The 22,470-nt window shown below is 37.2% G+C and overlaps 1 protein-coding gene across 2 annotated transcripts; it reads left to right on the forward strand.

The window, feature by feature from the left end:
* Positions 1-7,852: 7,852 nt before the first annotated feature.
* LOC133854689 (uncharacterized) lies at positions 7,853-21,007 on the forward strand. Of its 2 annotated transcripts, none has more exons than XM_062290944.1 (14): positions 7,853-8,050; positions 8,144-8,191; positions 8,271-8,331; positions 8,664-8,696; positions 9,463-9,587; positions 10,324-10,458; positions 17,070-17,146; positions 17,268-17,521; positions 18,280-18,336; positions 18,432-18,600; positions 19,444-19,501; positions 19,582-19,667; positions 19,754-19,810; positions 20,597-21,007. In XM_062290944.1, exons 1-14 carry the CDS (start codon positions 7,888-7,890, stop codon positions 20,690-20,692), a joined length of 1,419 nt encoding a protein of 472 aa, XP_062146928.1. In that variant the 5' UTR covers positions 7,853-7,887; the 3' UTR covers positions 20,693-21,007. The 2 variants fall into 2 exon arrangements, with proteins under 2 accessions (XP_062146928.1, XP_062146929.1); XM_062290945.1 differs by having other exon boundaries at positions 7,959-8,050; positions 9,483-9,587.
* The last annotated feature ends 1,463 nt before the right edge of the window (positions 21,008-22,470 follow it).

The following is a 22,470-nucleotide window of genomic DNA, read 5'->3' on the forward strand; positions in this document are numbered from 1 at the left end:
TCGTTAACCCCAACAAACCAACACTACAACAAACTTCTCAAACCAAAAAAGGCCGAGAAAAACAAACCATTTCTCCTCTAGGGTGCCGACGACTCCCAAAGAGATAAAACTTTTATTGAGAAAACAAAACCTAAACAAGCAAATGGGGGAGGAGGGAAGCGTAGCACTTCCCTCCTCCAAAACACACTCCACATAAAGACGATTCCCTCAGAGGCCGAAAAATTGCGAAATCGCCATAGTAGTTTTTTTTTAGCGTAAAGAGGCTCTTAAGCCTACTAGAAGTATACAGAAATAACACCAAAATAAGAAAAAATAGATAAGAGAGGAAAAACACTCGTAAAACCCGAATACAAGAGGAAATCCAAACACCCCAACATAACCAGCCCACAAAACCCATAGATCATTACATCACAGCAAGAGCCCTCTTGTCTTGTTTTGGCTAGAACTAAAACCCTTGGCATCATAATTAATCGAGCATTTTAAGTTATTCACTTCACGATTCCCTTTAAACTTAGAAGAGGAGACTGCAGCCTCTTGTCGCTGCTCTACATCAACTTAAGTCATTAAGTCTAAAAAGTCATTCACATTCCCCTCGTGGGAGACCCCTAGAGTTTGAAAACATATGCTAAGATCAATCATTGCCCCAGAAGAACCACCAACCCCTTAAAAAACGCCTCCCCTTGAAGATTCACCCACCTTTGAGAAAGACAAAAGAGCAGAGCACTCGAACACAAACTGTACCAAGTGAGAGGAGACCCACGCACTTTTGACAAAGGAAAGACCGCATCGATTGGAATAAGAAAGCCACGCTGAAGAAGAGGTTGATTGACCTCGTCTCGAAATGGTCCAAGCATAGACACTACCCCATCCCTCGCGAGTGCTGACATGGGCTTGGCAACAACCCCAATCAACGACATAGAAGGAGCTAGAGGAGTACTAATTGCCGCCAAAGCCTCGGAAAGCAAATGCTCATCCAATTTGCCAACCTTAGGCTTCCGAGAGCATCTAAAAACCGACTTGAATTATGGCGAATAAATAGATGCTCCGAACTTTGACATCATAAGGAGAGAACAACGTATCCTTTCACCTAACACATTCGCACCTGAAGATAAGTCGCCAAAAACATCCAAGAAACTGGACCACACCGAAGGAAAGTCGGAGACGGAGCTAGCTCCTGTGAGGCAGGTTGACCAGCTCTGGCATACTTCCAGACAACACCCAAATCTAGCAACGCGAAGCTGGCCTCAGATGCAGACGGCAAAGGAGGCTCACCCCCACCAACAGGCCTCACTGAGGAAGAGGCTACTATCACTACTGAAATTGGCACTTGCCCACCAACGTCGATATCTAAGCATGCCGACGAATCAAAGACTGTGAGATCTAGACCCACTGCCAGAACCGGAGCAGAAAAAACAATTGTTGAACCCAAAGCATAACCACCGTCGGCAAGAGACGGAGAGGTCAAAGCCACGGGCAAGACAACAAACTGACCTGAGGAACCTGAATGTCCTTCTTCAAACCCCAGATCTCCATCTGACTCGGAAGCTAGGTCAAAATGCTTAGAAGAGGCCTTGGAGCCCAAACGCTTGAACCCACCCCGACACTGGGCCCTTCTTAAGACTGACACGGCTCGCAGCTAAGCAACTCGCCTTGCGTTTAAGCCCAAAACGCTTGAGGCCCAAACTTGGCAAAAAGCAATCCACTCCCCAAAGAGCTTGAGAAGCTTCTTGAAAACACTTGCTTGCTCCTTTTCTAGATGGTCACCATCACCCTCTATAACCCTGCAACATGCTGAAGCACGTATTGAACCATTAGAAGCACAAAGGGTATTACCTAAAGGATAAAGAAAATTATTCTCCATGGCATAACAATCCACTAGTTGCCGTTCCACCACAAAGTATTCCAAACCCACCGAAAGATACTTCTCCAAACCACCGCCTGTCACGCTTCTGCCAACTCTGACACAACGAATGCAACATTACGCTGCTTCCCAGCACCCTTGACATAGACTGTAACTGCAAGCACACACCACCTTTGCGAACGACAGAGACCCAGCAGCCTTACCCAACGTGTTCAAAAAATGTTAAGACTTTTGACAACTCGCCTGAAGCACGGCTCCAACCTTGCCCATCACGGCCTTCGGGAAACAAAACTAAACCTTTCCGGCCAACCACAATTTAGACCGCCACCTCAAAGAAATGGTTGGAACTAATCTCACCTCTCCGCACGATGGTCACCTTTGACTCCTCCTTATATGACTTGCCGAAATCTTCAAGCCCAGGAATATGCAAAGCTTCTTCCAGCATTGAAAACAACCACGCAATGTATCGTAATCCCAAAAGGACCACCCCAACGAAAGCTTTCCTCTTCTCCACTACCCTGAGCTCATCCTTTCACTTTTGAAAATCATCATTAGATCTGTGAGGCCCATATGAGAGACTCACACAGACACCACTGATCCAATTGTGATTTTTAAAAGTGGGAGGATGGGAGAAGGACATGAGGAGGAAATGAATAATTTCTCAAAGTTTAAGTAATGCTAGAGACCACACTTTTATTCCGCCACGATCCTTGATATAGCAATAAATATTACCATTGAATCTAAACTCTAATAGTGATTCATTCAAAATTTAATTATGATTTTCATTGTCATGTCAGAAAAGCTTGCACTTTGAATTGTGGGAGTGGGAATGTATATAGCATTTCTCCTCAAAATTTATGAACCCTCAATTGGGAGTTCAAGTATTTTATTTTATTTAATTTTTCACTTTTTATTAGGGGGAAAAATTCAGGCGAATAACAACTACTCCGTATCCGCCATCAGCATCTGCCCACTATACACTATCCATTATCTGCATATACGTATGTGGATAGCTGTTTAGGCTATGCGAGTGCAGTTATTAACCGTAGTGGCATTCCCTTTATATATAATATATATTTAATTAAATTCACTAAAACAACATCGTTCTGAATTTGGTAAGTTTAGGACATTTAGCTTATGTTATGTTTTTATTACTATCATCTCAAAGTCATACTTCACTACATTTACTTTTTATATTTTATTTTCATAATCCAAATCTCGATTTCTTTGTGAGACAAGGATTCTCTATAGTTGATAATCGTGAATTGTGTAACAAGTGAAATCTTAATTTATTTAAGCTTGCATATATAGTAATAACTACATTATTTAATCTTGCATATAGATTTAGAAAATAATCCAAAATGTCAATTACTTCATATGCAGATAATTACTGTATTTAATAACCGTACATATGCGGATATTAATCACATGATGTGAATGCGGATGGATATACATAAAAGCGATAATTGCATAATGAAGATGCAGATATTGCTAATAGCTGCATTTGCATTTTCACCCGCATCTTAGTTTTCGTTCCCAATTAAGTTAAGACACACATATAACTTCTTAACAAAAAAAATTAGATATGTTTTCAAGCGGGTTTTGCCCACTCCCCATGTGAATTATATTTGATATTTTGCACATAACAGATTCATAAAAACAATGGTATCTTTTTCTTACTGCATTTATCTATGAGGACTTTATATTTAAAATGAAATTTGTTTTATGGGCTTTTTAAATTATCAATATATCACCTACTATTCACACAAGAGTTTTCTAAGCGTTTAAAATAAGGAAAACCGTTAAATTTGTCCTCATAATTTAACGGTCTAAGGGGATAACTTACCACCTTCAGAATCGACCGATGGGGTGGCCGACCAACCCTAAAATCGACTGTTGCAATTGGCCAAACCATCAATAAGGACGATAGGGGTGGTTCCTAGAACCAACTGCTAAAGGTGGTCGAACTACGTCCAAAGGTGATTGGGGTGATTTGGTTACCCCTCATAACCGAGCTCTGAGGGTGGTTGAATTATTATTATTATTTTTTTATATATATAAAATTCCCAGGATAAAATTATAATTTTATAAAAGGCTCCATTGCAAAAATGGTCATACAGATTAATCATTTGAAATGTATTATTTGTGCGTACATTGTGTGTAAAAATATTATTTGCCTAATCATTTTGTTACAAAGGCATACCGCGTTAGATTTATAAGTTTATTTTGAAATCATGGAGATTTATTTGTTATAAGGTCAAATTATAGAGACCAATTTAACAATTGTTTTTTTTTAAATAATTTCAAATTATCTAGTAAAAATTATGCTCCTTCCATTCGTTATCTGCATTCTAATTATCATCCAGTAGTAGAAACAACTTTTCAAGTTAAACCATAGAAATCAAATTAACAAAATTTCTTTAAAATAATTTCAAATGTGTTTCATGTAAATTTATGTCACTTTTTAGTTAATGGAGACTCCTTAAAGGTTGAATTTAATTAGGGCCGTAAACGAGCGAAACTTGAGCGAATAGTGCTTATACAAGTTCGGCTCATTTAAATTTATCATGAGCCCGAGCCGAGCTCAAGCTCATCTATCACGAGCCCTTGCCGAGCTTGAGCTTATTTATCACGAGCCTGAGCCGAGTTCGAACTCATAACGAGTTTTAAAAATTAAACTCAAGTCGGCTAAATGAGCTCGAGCTCATGACAAATTTTAAAAATTAAACTCGACTCAATCGATTTTGTTGTAAGTTATATAGTTTATTTAACATAAAAAAAAGAGGGGTGAACTCATTTTGACAATCTTATCAGAGTCTACTAAATTTCATTATTCATTTTGAAATTATATTATAAATATTAATATGGTTGATATTTAAAAGTTTAATTAATATGGACATTATTCTCTATAGAGTATTAGATAATTAGTTATAAAATTTATATATAATAGAATAATTTATCATTTATTCACAATTACCGTAAGGTTGGTTGATTCTTAAGTTCTGTAGTCCTTGACCGGATCATTCCTTCTATTTGATAGAATTCAGTGTTTGACTGACCCAACTTAATATTCGCATCTTTTACTTACGTGGGGATTGGGGAAGTGGGTGACCACATGGTCACCAACCCACCATTGAATTTGGCTTTATTGTTGGATTTTTTTATTTTTTATTTTTTATTTTTTTTTTAACATATCCTCACAAGAGCTTAGAGAAATTCGAACTAATGACCTTCGTTTTATGAGACATGATCTCCAACCGATTGAGTTACCCATTGAAAACGTTAAAAAATATTTAAGGTATACATATTCGCTTATAACTCTCTTACATAAATTTACTTAAAAAATAAATAAAAAAAATCTCTTACATAAATTTATATGACAATTTAAATTCTATAGAAATAAATGCTATGAGATAATCTATATTTAGTGACATGTAGATTGTCATTGTCACGATAATTTATAAACATAATAAGTATCATGTAAACTGTTACTTGATAATACATATTTTTTGACCGACAAAAAAAGTTTTATATGAATTGTCACTCAAATTTATAAAAAATTTATATTGAAAGCTATATTAAAGAGTCAAAGACTATAGTACTTCTATCAACATTCTTTATTGTTCTCGTTCTTATCCAGAAAGTTCATCATTTTTTTTTTTTTTTTTTTATATTGTCTCTTTTGAGTGTTTTGCTTAATATATCTTTATAAGTTCGCTCAATTCCCTTTTCTTTTATTTATTATTATTATTTTTTAATTTTTTAATTTAAAAAAAAAAACGCTTTATTGTTCTACCTCTATGAAAATAATGCGAGATGGGTTTGTCCTATGTAATGCATTCTATCAATAATGTTTGGCACAGCAAATTTATGAAAAGACTTTCCGGATCTCATTCATTGTCCAAAACTCCAAATTGCACAAATTCTTTCTTTCTTTTTTCTGTTTTTTTTTTTTTAAAAAAATGTAAAATCGGTTATTATGATTGGCCTAATTTATAAATCGCTGATTGTCGTTCCAAAGTGAATTTAGAGGTCCCTGGGTATGCAAAATATAATAATAATAATAATAATTTAGTTTCTAGAATCAAATTCTATTAATACATTTAACTGATTCCGTTAGGTATCACACTAGCACTAATAAAATAACGACATGTGTCAATTTTTTAATGGTTTTTTTAAGTTTTTTATATATATATATATATATATATATATTTTATTAAGAATGACATGTGTCGTTATTTTATTAGTATTGATGTGGCACCTAACGGAATTCGTAAAATATTTTAACAGAATTTGATTCTAGGACTAAATTGTTTTTTTGGCATATCCCAGAGATCTCTCGACTTCGAATCGACAGGGAGGGATTTGTAATTTTGGTCAACCACATTAACTGATTTTACATTTTTTTTTTTCTTCACAAAAATGACTTTACAAGGTGAAAGACTAGAATTGCTAAAGACCATTTTTTTATTATTTCAAATTGATTTGGCTCTTAAAATCATCATTAGATTTGACATAAATTATTATTGAATTTTGATCCAATGGTAATTTTAAAAAGCACGTTACCTTTAATAAGATAATCTCTAGCATTATTTGTGAAAGATTGAGACTGAATATGTAATATTCTTTTGTAAGCCTGAATTTATAATAATTACCAAGTATATATATATATATATATATATATATATATATATATATATATATATATATATATATATATATATATATATATATATATATATATATATATATATATATATATATATATATATATTTAAAGGAATTACCAAGTATACTTATTCAAATAGGTTAGATAAATTTTAGCGCATTAATATTTATTATTTTTAAAATATAATGTAATAAGATACTAAAAACTAAGTTCATAAAAGCGATAAATGTTGACATAGCAAAGTTTTACTATCTAATTTAAAAATACTAATATAATATGTAGAATAATAAATAACATTTCCCCCTCAAATTATTAATGTGTTTTGGGGTATTTTTTGCTTTTAATTTCAAAAAATTTTCATAGGTGACATAAATGTTAATTTTTTTTTTTCTTGTGTTTTTATGAATATTTTGTGCTTTGGATTGTTTGTTAATATTTGTGTTCCGATAACAGAAAACAAAAGGCCAAAAATAAAAAGTTTAACAAATTTTTTCTTATATTGCTCCCACAATTTTTAACTCAATGCAATTCAAACCTTATTTTGAAGTTTTAATGTTAATTTGTCCCTTTATCAAAATCATGAAATAGTTTTAAGTTTACAAATCAAATAGGAAATATACTGCCACGTCATTTAACATTTTTAAAATTATGTGGCATCGTATTTAATGCAACAAAATAAAAGATGTACAAGTGATGTGTATATAACATGACTCGTTGTGAAACGATTCATTTCCATTTCAAATTCTTTTCCCTAATAAGCTATTAAGAATATATGAAATAACTAATTTGTCCTTAATGTCATAATGAACTTTGGTTTTTACATAGGACAGTTTAGTTATTTTTTCATCAAACTTAACGGTTAAATTTTGACAAAGGGAAATTTTTTTTAAAGTAGAGTCCAAATTATTTGAGGACAATTTAGGGTCCGTTTGGGTTTGCGATTTTAAAAAGTGCAATTTAAAATCACGATTTTAAAATGTGCGATATGAAAAAATTGGTTTTTAAAAATGCAGTTAAGAGTTTGGCAAAATCGCAATTTAGCATTTAAAATTGTAAATTAGCCTTTAAAATTATGCGGTTTAAAAAAAGCACAATTTCACCTGTGATTTAAAAAAACAGATTTTTCTGCGTTTTCAAATCGCAATTTTTAAAAACACAGTTTTCAAACAATTTATGTTATGCGATTTGGTTTAAAATCGTACTTATTATTTACGAAATCGCAATCCCAAACGCACCCTTACTTATTTTTCATCAAATTTAATGCTTAATCTCTAAACGGCGACGTTTTGTAGCTAAGCTAGATCCCCTGAAACTTCAAATTCAGCTCTCTGGTCCGACAAAGAAACACAGGGAAAAAATGGAGGCTAAAGAGCAGAGCAGGAAGAAGAAGAAGCAGCCATGGTTTTGGCATTGGGTAATAGCCTCAGCCATTTTCAGACTCATCCTTATATACTTTCCCAAAAACTTCAACATCGCTTCTCGCCCCGAAGTCTCCACGCCTCTCACCAGCCTTCGCCGCCGTACTCTCTCGCTTGCTCTCTTCACACACAGTTAATTCCATTCATAGATCTTTACCTTAATGCAATTCGTTTTTCTGTTTGCTAATTTTGCAGTGGCCGAGGGTTACTGGTTGAAACAGTCATCGATGTCTCCCTACGCAGGTCCATTGCTTTTCCTCTTTTTGTTTGTTTGAAATTGTGCGAAATTTTGAGTCTGATTTTGTGTATTTTTGTTGTTAAGGATCTATGTACCATGGCTCTCCATTGCTACTGTCACTTCTCGGGCCACTCACAGTCCAAAGGTACCACAAATTAGCCTAAACTACAGTCCAATCATAGCAAAATGAATGTATGCGGTTCTTTATGCTTCCATGCGATTTAAATAGGCCTTCATTTCAAATCCGGTTCAACTTCGAATTAGAGTTCTGAATTTAAGGTGAAATTGTATAAAGCTAGATTCTATGAATTTGACAGAGCGTAATATGATCTAGGTAAACGGGTATCGAGTATCGACGCTGCCAAACAGAGCCATAGATAATTTTGAAATCTGGTGCTTTAGTTGAATAGAATGTGTTGAAGAAATCGGTTTTTATTTGTGTGGTAATTTTATTGAACTATTTATCGGATGGTGCAGAATCGAAGGGCAACCTGATCATCTTCTGTGCAGGTAACATGTATCTCTTACCTCTTTTTCCTATAACTATGTATATATTTTTTCAGCTGGATGTTTATCTCGTATGCTAAATCGTAATTGTCCAATCTTTAGTGATAATTGTCGCACGATTGGAACAAATATATTATGTGTTCCATTTTTGTGCACTTGTGTATTAGATTGATACTTCGGATATGCTTTGATAGCGTCATATCATAATGTGAAACAACTTTTTATACATGATCTCTGTGGTAACACCACTTCGCCAACATTATTTCATTTTTGTTAGTTAGTAAGCTCTATAAGAATGAAAAAAATTGATAAACGCGTTTTCGTTTTATTGATAAGATCTTTGGGTTTGGTGCTCTTGTTTTGCTGGGTGGCGTTTTGTTTTGTGTTTGTGTCATTTTTGAATAAGAGCCATTTGAACATGTTCAGTTGCAAGAATACAACGTCTATTGGGTGGCTTGCCTATCAAGTTGCCAGGCTACAACATCTCTGACATTGCTCTCGGTGTTTTTGTATTTTTAACCATGTTAGTGACAGTATGGTAATTCTATTATGATTGTTAATTGCGAACTTGTGCCTTCATATTCGTACTCGAAATTGGCGAAACAAAAATTCACTTCTATCTTGTGTGTTTGACAGCTCAAAATCTTGTGTGTTTGTTCCATCTCCTTTTTCCAAGTGACTTGGATGTTACTCATTTTTCTTTGTTCCTTATTTAACTTATATTGCATATTTGGTGAGGCAGTAAATATCAACACACTCTTGGATACAGTTTGGTTTTTGTGATTGCAGATATTATCAATGCCATGCTCATTCGTGCTAGTGGCCAGAAACTTCAGATGGCATATGGTCAGAGTTTGAAACTTCTAGGCCTTTTTAAATTACCGGAAAAGTCAGGTAATTGTAATAGTTAATGAGGATACTTCTTTTAGGCTCTGATGTGATTAGAATTTTCCAGTAAAGTTTTTAATTTATTTTTAGATAATGAGAATGTTGGTACAAGAAAGATGCTAGAGAATAATGAACAATTGAATCAAGCTTTTCAACTTGCAGAGTCGCAGATTGTTGGACAGCCAAAAAAAAAAAGGTGTTCTTAGATTTAGTGTGTAGCTGATTTGTTGATGGAGATGGAAGATTAAAAAGATTTATGCTTTTGATAGATATAATAGTTGCCCTATTAAGCCATAAATAAGTTTGAACAGTGTTGGTGGTTTAGACGTGTACGCGAGGAAAATTACCTCTGGGGCTGTTGCATTATATGACTCTTGGATCAGCTGAGATGGTACTGGAATATTCAAGCTAGCGAAGTATTTTGAGTAGGGTATTGTGAATTTTCATCATGGCACAGTGTTTATGCCACTAAATTCCCCTCCCATTGAGATCTCTTTTAAATGGTTTGAGGGCAGAGGAAAATAAAGAAAATTTGGAATCTTTACAGGCAGATGGATTGACTGTTGGAAGTGACTGTTATAAGAGTCCGAGTCCGTGTTCCCCACCCCTTCCCTTCCAAATAAACCTATTCGCATATGGTACTTCTACTAGAAACTTGTGTTTTGATTGATCTACATAAATTACTTGTGTTTTGATTCATCTTTCAAAAGCTGATGAACTGCAGTGTTTGTGTTGTTTGTAGAGATCATTCCTTCTGGAGATATTGCTGCTCTTGTGTACTTATGGAATCCTTTCACGATAGTCGCATGTGTGGGTTTGTCCACATCCCCAGTTGAAAATCTGGCCATCATTTTGTCCCTTTATGGAGCATGTACAGGTAAGATGCTAACAATTGTTGCATTGCACTTAAGTCTTCATTGTCTGCTTGGGTTTCTGAGATTAACTTAGTAATTTTTGCTTTCAAGTACGGGTGTACATGCGGGCGGATATTAATTGCCCGCATCCGTTATCTACAACTATCCGCTATCCGCACATGCGAATGTTGTTATTAAAAACCAATATCCGCATATGCGGATGCATATAGCAGTTTTAGGGGTATGCAGACGCGAATAATAACCGCATCCACATACCTTTTATATAATAATATGTATATTATATTTAATAAATTTATCAAAACGACGTCGTTTTGGATTAGGTATAGGTTATGCTTACATTGTTTGAAGTTTTTTTCTTCATAGTTCACTCATTCACTTGACCAGTTCACTGTGACGCCACCAAAGCCCAAAGCCACCATCTTTTACTTGGAAAAGGTTTCCTAATGGCCTTTTCTCAAAAAACTTGAAACTTTTCATTGGGAGTGAGAAGTGTAGACATATGACCAAAGTGTGTAACTGTGTATGTGCATGTTTGATAAGAGATTTATCATCTTTTGGAGTATCTCTGATTTTGTTCTTTTAGATAAATAGCTATGTTTTGTGTTATTTGCTGCCAATATATTTTCAACAGATTAGTTCTTTAAAAAATAAAATAAAATAAAAACAAGTCCAAAACACTAAAAATCGGCCCAAATTATTTTTAAAATCGTTTAAAATAAGCCATAATAGAGACCCAAATAGGCTCAAAAGACTAAAATACGCGGTTAGTAGAAACATGATGTGGTTGCTGATGCGGATATCTAAAAGTGATATCCGCATTTTGCGTATGCGGTTACGGATATTGCAAATAACTGTACCCGCATGTACATCCCTACTTTCAAGTTTGTTTATGAGAACCATATTTTCCTCAAATGATCATACTAGTGACCTCTGTCCTCCAAACCACAAACCAAAAAACAGGGAAAGGTATTAGAAAAGAGAAACCTAATATTCTATTTTTCTCTCATGTTTGTATTCTCTTCATAGTAGCTGATATATTTTGATTTCAGGCTTGTGTTAAACTCGAAACATTTTGAGTTTGGTCTTTGCATAACTTTTTCCAAAACTTCTTTCGATGTTTGTCTGGCATATTTGTTCATAATTGCTAATTGGACACTGGCTTGCTGAAGTTAGGTTGCGTAGCAATCAACATTAAACTGGTTGAAATTTCATTCACTTAAATCACATAGACACTCAAATGGTAGACATTTCCTACGCATGAGGCCAGGGCGTAGGTACTGTTTCTGCGACATAGTTATGAAAAGATTTTAATCTTATTATAAAAAATGTGTCTCTACTGCCTAGTAGTGTATAAAATATGAGGATCTTGTGTTTATGCTTTGTGCTGCCTTACCAAATGTTGGTAGAGGCTGTTTGTATATATAGAGAAACTAGAACATAGTTACATGAGTTTAGGAGACTACAGTTCTGATAGGAATGAAACACTACAATCTAATCTGAGTATTTGAATTCAAAATATTATCTTATCACTAGTTCCTATAATCTAGGTTTTATCTTCATCTTGAGATCGCATAGAATTAGGAACTTTATCTCGAGAAGACATATCTAGCTGAGGGGTAGATATGTCTTTAACATGCCCTTGCAATCTCAACGGTATAGGGAGAACGTTGAGATTGGTACGAAGGAAAGCAAAACGGGCGGAGGAGAGAGGCTTGGTGAGAACATCCGCTAGTTGATCCTTGCTGGAGATGAATTGAATGCGGATGGTCTTCTTAGCAACCATGTCTCGAACAAAATGAAAGTCAATTTCGACATGTTTTGTTCGTGCATGGAAAACTGGATTTGAAGATAGGTAAGTAGCTCCGATGTTGTCACACCATAGTGTAGGAGGACGTGTAAAGCTGAGCCCAAGTTTAGAACAGAGAGACATAATCCAGGAGAGTTCAGCTGCAGTGTTTGCTAGGGATTTGTATTCGGCCTCGGTGCTGGAGCGTGCAAAAGTGTGTTGCTTTCGACAGCTCCATGAAATAAGATTTTTTCCAAGGAAAATACAATATCCACCCGTAGAGCGACGATCATCTTGGTCTCCAGCCCAATCTGCGTCGGAGTAGGCCTCAATGGAGGCTGTTGGTGCACGGTAGAAGTGAAGACCATACTGAACTGTTTCCTTGAGATACCTTAAGAGTCTCTTTACAGCCTGCCAGTGTAGATCCGTGGGATTATGCATGAATTGAGCAAGTTTGTTCACACAGAATGAGATGTCCGGTCTTGTGATGCAGAGGTACTGCAATGCACCTACTGTGCTGCGGAATAAAGTTGGATCAGAGAATAAATCACCTTCAAAAGCCGAGAGGTGAGTGGAAGATGCCATTGGACAGTTGATCGGTTTGGCCTCAATCATTTTGGTCCTTTTGAGAATGTCCAAAATGTACTGATGCTGAGACAGGATAAAACCAGTGGAGCTTGGAAGAACTTCAATTCCTAGGAAAAAATGGAGTTTCCCGAGGTCTTTGACAGCAAATTCCTGTTTCAATGTCTGTAAAAGTGTAGAAACTGCAGATGGTTTGGATGATGTGATTAGAATGTCATATACATAAATGAGTACTAGAGTAGTGTAAGCAGCCGACTTATAGATGAAGAGAGATGTGTCTGATTTGGATCCATGAAAACCAAGCTCCAATAGTTTACCACTAAGTCTGGAGAACCAAGCTCTTGGGGCTTGTTTGAGGCCAGATAAAGCCTTTTTGAGTTTACAAATATGATATGGAAACTGAGGATGAGGAAAACTGGGAGGCTAAGACATGTATACCACTTCAGAAATATTTCCATGAAGGAAGGCATTTTGTATGTCAATTTGATGAATCGGCCAGCCATTGGATAGAGCAATTGATAGAACAATGCGTACCGTAGTAGGTTTGATCACAGGGCTGTAGGTTTCACCATAGTCAATGCCTGGTTGTTGATGAAATCCCTTAGCAACTAGCCTTGCTTTGTACCTTTCAATCGAGCCATCAGCCTTCCGTTTGATCCGAAAAACCCATTTGCAGCCAATTATATTAGAAGCTGATTCAGGAGGAACCAGGGTCCAAGTCTGGTTCTGTAGTAAAGCATCAAATTCGGTGTTCATGGTAGCTCTCCAATGTTTATCCTTCACGGCTGTAGAGTGACAAGTAGGCTCTATCTCAACAGGAGAGGACTCGGCAAGCAGGGCTCTCGGGAGGGGGTACCGAACTCGACCATCTGTAAACTCTCTAGGCTTGGAGATGTTATTTCTAGCACGAGTAACCATGGGATGTGAAGAAGCAGGTGGAACTAAAGGAGGAGTTGAAGAAGCTGAAAAATCAGCTGGAAGTGGGGAATCGGCAGAGCTAGAAGATGCTGAAGAGAGGGACTGCAGTGATGGAGAGTGCAGAGAGTGAGAGGAATTTGGAGAGGAGGGCTCTAGGACAGGTTGGGGGAGTTGTGCTGCTGACTGTGGTAGGAGAATGGGCAGGGAGAGCTGTTGCCGAGTATTGCAAGAGTTAGACTCAAGGGAGGATGAGGGAGAGAGTATATGGAAAAGTAGATTCATTGAAAATAACATCTCTTGAGATGTAGAGGCGATTTGTGGGCAAGTGGAGGCATTTGTAGCCTTTGTGAAGAGGACTATAGCCGAGGAATAAACAAGGGACAGAACGTGGCTGAAACTTGTTTGAATTATATGGACGTAAGTTGGGCCAACATAGACAACCAAAGGTGCGTAAGAAGGGATAATCCGGAGAACATTTGAAAAGTGTTTCAAATGGAGAATGATTTTGTAGAACTGTGGTAGGCATGCGATTGATTAGATAGCATGCAGTGGAAAAAGCATCATCCCAAAATTTTAAGGGTAAATGAGCATGAGAGAGTAGTGCTAGACCGGTTTCGACGATGTGTCGATGTTTCCGTTCGATAGCACCATTTTGTTGGTGAGTATGTGGGCAAGACACACGATGCTGAATGCCAAGATGCTTGAGGAGGTTGTTGACATGGCGGTATTCACCACCCCAATCGGATTGAAGTGCTTTCATTTTGGTATTGAAAAACCGTTCAACATAAGATTTAAAGGTGCAGAAAACTGAAAGAACATCACTCTTTAAGGAAATTGGATAAAGCCAAGTATATTTGCTGTAAGCATCAAGAAAAGAAACATAATACTTGGCACCAGATCTAGAGCTAACAGGGGCTGGTCCCCATACATCAGTATAGATTAAATCAAGAGGACAATTGGCAGATCCGGAAGCTGAAGAAAAAGGGAGTTGCTTGCTCTTTGCACTAAGGCAGGCAGTGCAAACAATGTAGTCTTTTGGAGAAGCAACTGGAAGCTGAAAACGAGAAAGCACACGGCGGACAATCTTCAAGGTGGGATGGCCCAACCGTGAGTGCCATTGAAAAGCAGAAACACGTTCACCCACCATGGCACGACGGGGATGTTTATTTGCGGAAGGAAAAAATTGATAGAGTCCATGTTTTTTCAGCCCGTGGAGGAGGAGTTTCCCCGTGCGTCGGTCCTTTAAGAAAAAATGGGATGGATGGAATTCAAAAAACGTATTAGTATCTTTGGTTAATTTCTGAACAGAGATGAGATTCTTGGATATTTGAGGAACATGCAGAATATCAAGGAGATCAAAATGAGAATTAGGAGTAGAGAGTCGAGTTGTACCAATGTGTTTGATTGAGAGCCCCTTACCGTTGCCAATACGGATTTGATCTGAGCCCAAGTAGTCTTCAGCCTTGATATTTAAATTGGCCAGATCAGATGTCAGATGGTGTGTAGCTCCAGAATCCGGGTACCAGTTCTGATCAGTGCTGCTGGATGGAGTAGAGAGATAGGCCTGAGCCTGAGAAGGCTGTTCTCGAGTGTAGGCCTCATTGAACCTATTGTAACAATCCAGGGCAACGTGACCATAACGGTTGCATACCTGACATAATGGGCGGTTGGAGGAGGAACTACGACCAGAGGAGTGTCCACGGCCTCTGCCACGAAATGGCCTGGAAGTGCCAGAGAAGCCACGGCCAGAAGAGTGATTACCGCGGGAACCACGCATGCCACAATTTGAGTGTGGAGAAGAGTTGCCTCGGGAAGCAAAGTTTGCACCAGCAACAGAGAGATCAAGAGAGGCTTGATGCTGCTCTAAGCGCGTCTCGTGAGAGAGGAGATGACCGTAGATTTCGTCCACAGAGAGTGGTTCGGCTCTGGTTGTAACAGAAGTTACAAAGGGATCAAATTCAGAGCCTAGGCCAGCTAGAGGGAAGGACACCTTCTCAAAGCCATTGAGAGGTTGGCCTACGACAGCAAGGGCATCACACAACGTCTGAAATGTGTGGTAGTAGTCGGCGATGGAGGAAGATCCTTTCTTAAGAGTCGCCAATTGATAATGCACTTGCATGGTGCGCGCCTTCGTCTGAGACGTGAAAAGAGTCTCCAAGGTTGTCCATGCATCTCGGGAGGTGGCACAGCGAGTGACATGGGTCAGCATCTTTTCGGAAAGAGCTGAGTTAATAGCTCCGAGCAGCAGTTGATCTTGCATGCTCCAATGGAGGAAGGCCGGATTGGGAGACGTGGTGGAAACACCATCTTTGGTGGATGTCACAGTGGGAGGAGGGCAGGGCGTGGAACCATCAACATAACCAAATATGTTGCCGCCTTTGAGGTGAGGAACGATCTGAGGCAGCCAAACCGGGTAGTTAACGTTGGTGAGTTTGGTAGGATTAAAATTGGTGAAGGTCACCAACAGAGGTGTTTGGTAGTGGGTGGAGACAACAACAGGAGGAGGGTTGGTGTCAGGTGGTGGTTGTGAGGCTGGGTTTGAGGAAAACATGACTGAAACGTGGGAAGGAAAAAAAAAGAAAAAAGAAGGAGGAGGACGTGAGTCACTGTTGTGGCTCTGATACCATATAAAATATGAGGATCTTGTGTTTATGCTTTGTGCTGCCTTACCAAATGTTGGTAGAGGCTGTTTGTATATATAGAGAAACTAGAACATAGTTACATGAGTTTAGGAGACTACAGTTCTGATAGGAATGAAACACTACAATCTAATCTGAGTATTTGAATTCAAAATATTATCTTATCACTAGTTCCTATAATCTAGGTTTTATCTTCATCTTGAGATCGCATAGAATTAGGAACTTTATCTCGAGAAGACATATCTAGCTGAGGGGTAGATATGTCTTTAACATAGTGCAACAGTGAATGCCTATAAAGATGGAAACATGCACACACATATGCATTGGATCACAGTCATCTTATGACTACATGGAGTTCTCAACTGTCTCTAGTGTTGTAATCCTAACTTAGGCAATGATCAATTGATTCCTTGAGACAAAGTTGACGTCTCATATCATGTGGTGATTGTACCATGCAAGAACATCCAAATCCCATGAACCAAGTGCAGTTTTTTGTGATAGTATTAATTTCTGATTGCCCTTTCATCAAACTTCTTCTCCATGATATATATTTTTCTTGGTGGGATTATTGGCAATTGACATAGAGATGGATGAAGATGTATTTGAGGCTTGTTTATTTGTAGCTTTTTGCTAGCTTTTAAATTTTTATTTATTTATTTATTTATTTTTTTCTGGTGGAATTCAGGACTAGCTCCCTTGGCTGCTTTTGGATGGGTCATGGCAACACATCTTTCCCTGTATCCTGTAATTCTGATTATTCCGGTATGCCTTTATTTTCCTTATTGTGTTTGATTAAAATAGTAATCCTTTATAAAAACACGCACAAGTTCTTTAAATTTACAATTTATGTATATTTGGGTCTTTATCATCATTTTTGTTCCAGGCGATTCTTTTATTAGGATATGGTCCAGATACTCCTCCTAGGAAATTGTTCATGCCACGAAGATACATTGAAGTTGGAGATAATCCTTCTGAAGATAGAGAGGAATGGATGGATCGACCAGAAATACCACATGTTTTCTCCTGGAGACCAATCATACATTTCTTATTCTGGACTTCTTTGTGGTCAGTCTATGTGTTAGTTCTATGTGGAGTATCTGTTAAACAGTATGGTGGTCTCTGGGAGTTGTTTAAAAGGTATATGTTGATATAATAAAAATCTGCACTGGTGCTCTGCATTGAGATATTGCAGTAGTTCAGAACAGTATCTCTATGATTTGTTTGCCTGTGTTTATAAAAGAAGTGCAAAATAGGATATATCGATGTCTACTTATCAAAAAAAAAAAAGGATATATCGATGTCACTTGAGGAGTTGGACTTGTTTGCTGGGTCAAGGAACAAATAGTAGGCTGATTGCTAGAGTGGCTGGCTAATCTGAGTATAATAACAAGTCAAGCACTTAACTTGGCTGATAAAGATATCTCAAAAAAATTTCTGGTGTATAAGAATACGAGTAGTTTGAATAAACTTAGTAAAGATCATACAATGTTGAGGCTATAGCTACTGCATGTAAAAATAAACTCATGCACAAGGGTCCTTATATTTTATGTTGCTCTAAAATTGAAGCCCAAAGTTTGGTGGATAGCTCACCGAATAACAGGAGGATTTTGCTACTGCAAAGTTTAGTTCTTTTGTATAGATTGGGGTTTTATTTACTACATTGATACCCCAAGCAATCTCTATGGTCTTATTTCCTAAACAAATCTTGTGCTTGAGATTTGAGATTCAGTGTCCCACCAATACAAGTTCTTCTCTAATGGACCTTTTTTCATGCATATAGACATTATATATACCATAATTGTTTTTCTTGAATTGGATTTCTTGCTTTAAAAAATGTTACCATATGGTCTAATAAGCTATCTTAATTTTTCCTATATGCATGGGTGGTTTTGCAGAACATACGGCTTCATGCTTACTGTGCAAGATCTGTCTCCTAATATCGGTGTCCTATGGTGAGTCCTAAAAATAACACTGCTGTAATGTAGCAAAATCCTGCGTTTTTAAGTTGTTGGACTTATATAGTCATCTGTCTGATGTTCTACTGCAGGTATTTCTTTGCGGAAGTTTTTGATTTCTTCAGAAATTTCTTTCTGATAGTTTTCCATGGGAATATTCTGTTTATGATACTGCCATTAGCCATACGGCTGAAACACCGCCCCTACTTTCTGGCTTTTGTGTACATTGCAATCTCTTCAATGCTTAAGTCTTATCCTTCCGTAAGTTCTCTTTTACTTGATTTAAGTTTGATTTTTACCAGGCTTAGAGGTTTTCTTGTGCAGTTTGATCCATAGATATTGCAAAAGTTGTCCTTTTATTTTTATTGCTCACTTAACAAAAAATGAGGTCAGCTTACGATCTTAGGTATGGTAAATAATTATTACTTATATATAGTACTAGCTAAATACTAAAACACTAGAAAAGAACATTAAGGTCTGTTGGCCAGCAGAGCTCCTTCACAATTTGGAAAGCTAAGTTTTACCGTAGTTTGGAATCTGGTGCATTTATGAGTTCCTTTAAATTAGGTCAAGAATTTGAAATTAGGAGAGAAGATTCTGGCCTAGAAATTTGAAAAGAGAAGTTTTACTGTCAGTTGATATTGATTCAGTCAATGAGATAGCAACTTTTTCGGTATGTTATGCGAGTTCTCCTGAAATATCATTTTTTTTTGTTCGAAAAATTTCATACATGCAATATAGGTTCATAAAATCTCTCTTAGTAAAGACTCATCACTAATAGGAGTCGGTAATTCCTCCCTTGTTATCTACTTCTACTCATATGACATATCTTCACGGTATCTTAATACAAATACAGGAAAAAAACAGCTACTTATAAATTATAAGATAAAACTGCAAGCTTCCAAAAGGGTTCACAGAGAGATTTCAATTTTTCTTATCTCAAGTCTGGTCTTGTCGTTTTGACAACCCCCCTTAGCCTCCAGAACTGATACTTAATTGGGTTTCTTTTTTTTAAACATTTTTATTGTTCATGTTTCTGAATTTATGTTATGTTAAGAAGCTAACTGGTTCTTCCCTGGCTTCTCATGTTTGAATTTCAATTAGGTTGGAGATTCAGCTCTATACTTGGGTTTGCTGGGGTTGTTTGTTAACGAACTCGCAGGCAAGTTAGCAGGTTCTCTTTTGTTACCTACTTATTTAGACTCGGTTTGATATCTAAACTTTGTCTTCCATGACGTGCAGATATGCAATTCTCTTTCTTCCTGTTCTGTGGTTACATTGGGGTTTCTCTCCTTAGCCCTGTGATGCACAACCTATGGATATGGAGGGTATGGCTCTTTGAAGCTGATCTCAATGGTCAGATGTGTAAAGATGTTCCTTTTCTAGATGGTGACTTATTTAATTAAACTTGCAGGGTACTGGCAATGCAAACTTCTATTTTGCAACTGCAATGGCTTATGCTTGCTTGCAGGTTTGTTATTTGTAGTCAATTATACACTTTCCTTGATGTGAATTTGATAGTATCAGATGATTCAGAACTGCAGTTGCTAAGGAGGGAAAAACATGAATTCTAGTCTTTGTCATAACAATCATTTACGGTGGAGTCAAGCATTAACAGGAAGTTAATCATCACCATCATGATTCCATATAACGTAACAAGCTTTAAGAAATTAGTCTTGTCAGTATGATAATGTCCTAGAATTTTTTTTTTTTTAGATACGTGAAAAAGAAATTACATCAACTAGGGCTGGGCGACCCAAAATTAAACGCTAAGATGCAGGCCTATTGATTCATGGCACGGATGCCAAGAATTCAAGCCACCAGTAAAGGTAGTTAAAGGTGTATATAGAGTCCAGAGGACCCAAGCCATCAAGTTTTGTTATTGCTACTTTCTGGCTGATTTTTGACCATTTAATTTTTCATCTATGTTATAGTGAGTTTTAGCTAAAATTTTGAATTATAATTTATTTAAGGTTTAACAGAATTAATTTTAAATAAATTGAAATTGTTGCTTTTTATTTTCAAAAGTGGGAGTTCATTATGCTTGTCAGTCCAAAATTTTAAAAGTTGAGGATTGTCGATCAAAAGATAGAGCTCTAGTAAAATGCACTACTCCTGTTGAAAACCGGAATATCTGCTCAAAATATGAAATTTCAGTAAAATATCAAATGATTCCCAAGAAGTTATCAGCTGTTATATCCTTCGAAAACATTGGATTGACCTTCTCTAATAATGAGTGTTCTGGAGTTCTCTGCAGATTATTTTGGTGGTTGAGAGTGTAAGTGCCATGCTCAATCATGACAGAAAGCTGAGAAAGCTATCTCTACCAGAGCTTCAAGCTGGCAAAACTTAAGTACTTCTTTGCAAGTGTATGCATATTTCTGATCACTCAGGCTTGGAGCATTAGAGTCACACCAGCATCAGAAATTGCAGTGGTATAGCAGCAATTGCCTTCCATTTTTTCAACCTTGCATAGGCGCAATTTCAAAGCACCCTTCCGGATCGGCTGCTGGTATAAACATTCTCTTGAAATTCTTTTTAATCAGTTTCTGGATATAGAACTACTGCAATGAAGTAACAGTGCTTAATTCATGGTATTTTTCCACTGTAAATCAGTACTGCTTTGTTTTGTTTATAAGAGAGAAGCAGATAGTTGATGCGCCTTCAATCCTCCTCCTGGCCTTTACTTGTGGATGGTTATGTTGTTCAATTCTCGTTCAAATAAGGCCGATGTGGATCAATGATAAGTCGAGAGTCTGTGAATGTGTAGATGACAATGACCAGAAAGAATGCTATTTCTTCTATTTTAGTTTAGGGAAAAGTATATTTATCCTCCCGTCTAACGATGAAGCAATTTGCAATGGGACAATGGCCACTCGAACTTTCAGTTTGTGGCATGTTCTCTCTAAATTACCATTAGACAACGTTGCAATGTTGTTTTTTGTGCAAAAAAATAACAAAAATATCTATAATAAAAAATGAAAAAAAAAAAAAAAAACATTTTCCCGAACTCTTTTTTTTTAGTCGTATGTACTTCTGTCATTTTCTGTGCAACAGAGGGACATTGCAACCAGGGGATGGAGGTTGGTGTATTGCCCAAATTGAAAGTTCGGGATGGGGAGGGGGTGTTGGCCGGCCCTAGTAATGGTGGTGGTGGGAGACTCGTAGTCACATGGCAGTAGTAATTGCTGTGGTCATGGTGAAGGTAGTAGGAGTGTAAATTCGGACCGATATCCAGGCACTAACGGGGCCCGAAAAATCGGAAAACTGGGTAGGTACCCTGGCCCAGGTATTGGTTTTGAAAAACCCGGTTATACCCGGGACCGAGTTTGTTAATTTATTAAAAAAAAAAAAAAAAAAAAAACCCTACCCTTATACCCTAAGGATACATGGCTAATCCAAGGATATTTCCGCCATTTTCGATCTTTTGCCCTAATTTCTTTCTTCCTTCTTTCACTTTTGCTTTGCCCAGCCGATTTGTGCCGCTGCCCTTGACTTCTTCGCGCTTGCCATCGTCATTGATAGCTCATGACAACAAACCCCCCCCCCCCCCCCCCCCCCCCCTAATCATCTCTGCGTGATTCTTCAATATGATCATCTTGAACTGATTTGCAACCTTTAATTTAGCATCAGAAAGAGGCAATGAAATGAGGCCCTTCAAATAGATGATAACTTCTAGCACACAGTAAATAATGGAGCTCCAAATCTGGATGGGCAAACTAATGAAGCACCTGGTACTACTGGAAGTTGAAATGCTTAAGTCAGGATGCTCAAAAGTCATTATCTTGGCCATTGTCATCTTCCCGCAAATCGGCCTCCTTGCAATTAAGACTGTGCCTTGGCTTTGATTCACCATTGAACCAATCGCCACTTCCCAAGACAACAAGATCAAGAAGTTTTTTTCTAGCATCATAGACAGGATTTGGTTCAATCAAACATCCCTTCTCATAAGCTTATCAGATGATTGGTTTTTTTTTTTTTTTTAACCCGGTCTGGATAACCAGGTAAAAACCGGTTAACTGGGGTACCTAGTTCCGGTTACTGAAATCCAATAACCGGTGACCCCGGTTCCATTTCTCGTTTTTGGCCAATAACCGAAAACCGGGACCAAATTTACACTCCCAAAAGGTA

This window comes from Alnus glutinosa, chromosome 13, assembly GCF_958979055.1.
Source record: "Alnus glutinosa chromosome 13, dhAlnGlut1.1, whole genome shotgun sequence".
NCBI lineage: Eukaryota > Viridiplantae > Streptophyta > Magnoliopsida > Fagales > Betulaceae > Alnus > Alnus glutinosa.

Excerpts from the sequence above, each read along its gene's own strand:
- LOC133854689 (XM_062290944.1), top strand. The coding sequence starts at position 7,888 with ATGGAGGCTAAAGAGCAGAGCAGGAAGAAGAAGAAGCAGCCATGGTTT. Across the intron at positions 8,697-9,462 it reads CCTGATCATCTTCTGTGCAG|TTTGGTTTTTGTGATTGCAG; the intron begins GTAACATGTATC and ends TCTTGGATACAG. Across the intron at positions 19,811-20,596 it reads TGGCTTATGCTTGCTTGCAG|ATTATTTTGGTGGTTGAGAG; the intron begins GTTTGTTATTTG and ends AGTTCTCTGCAG.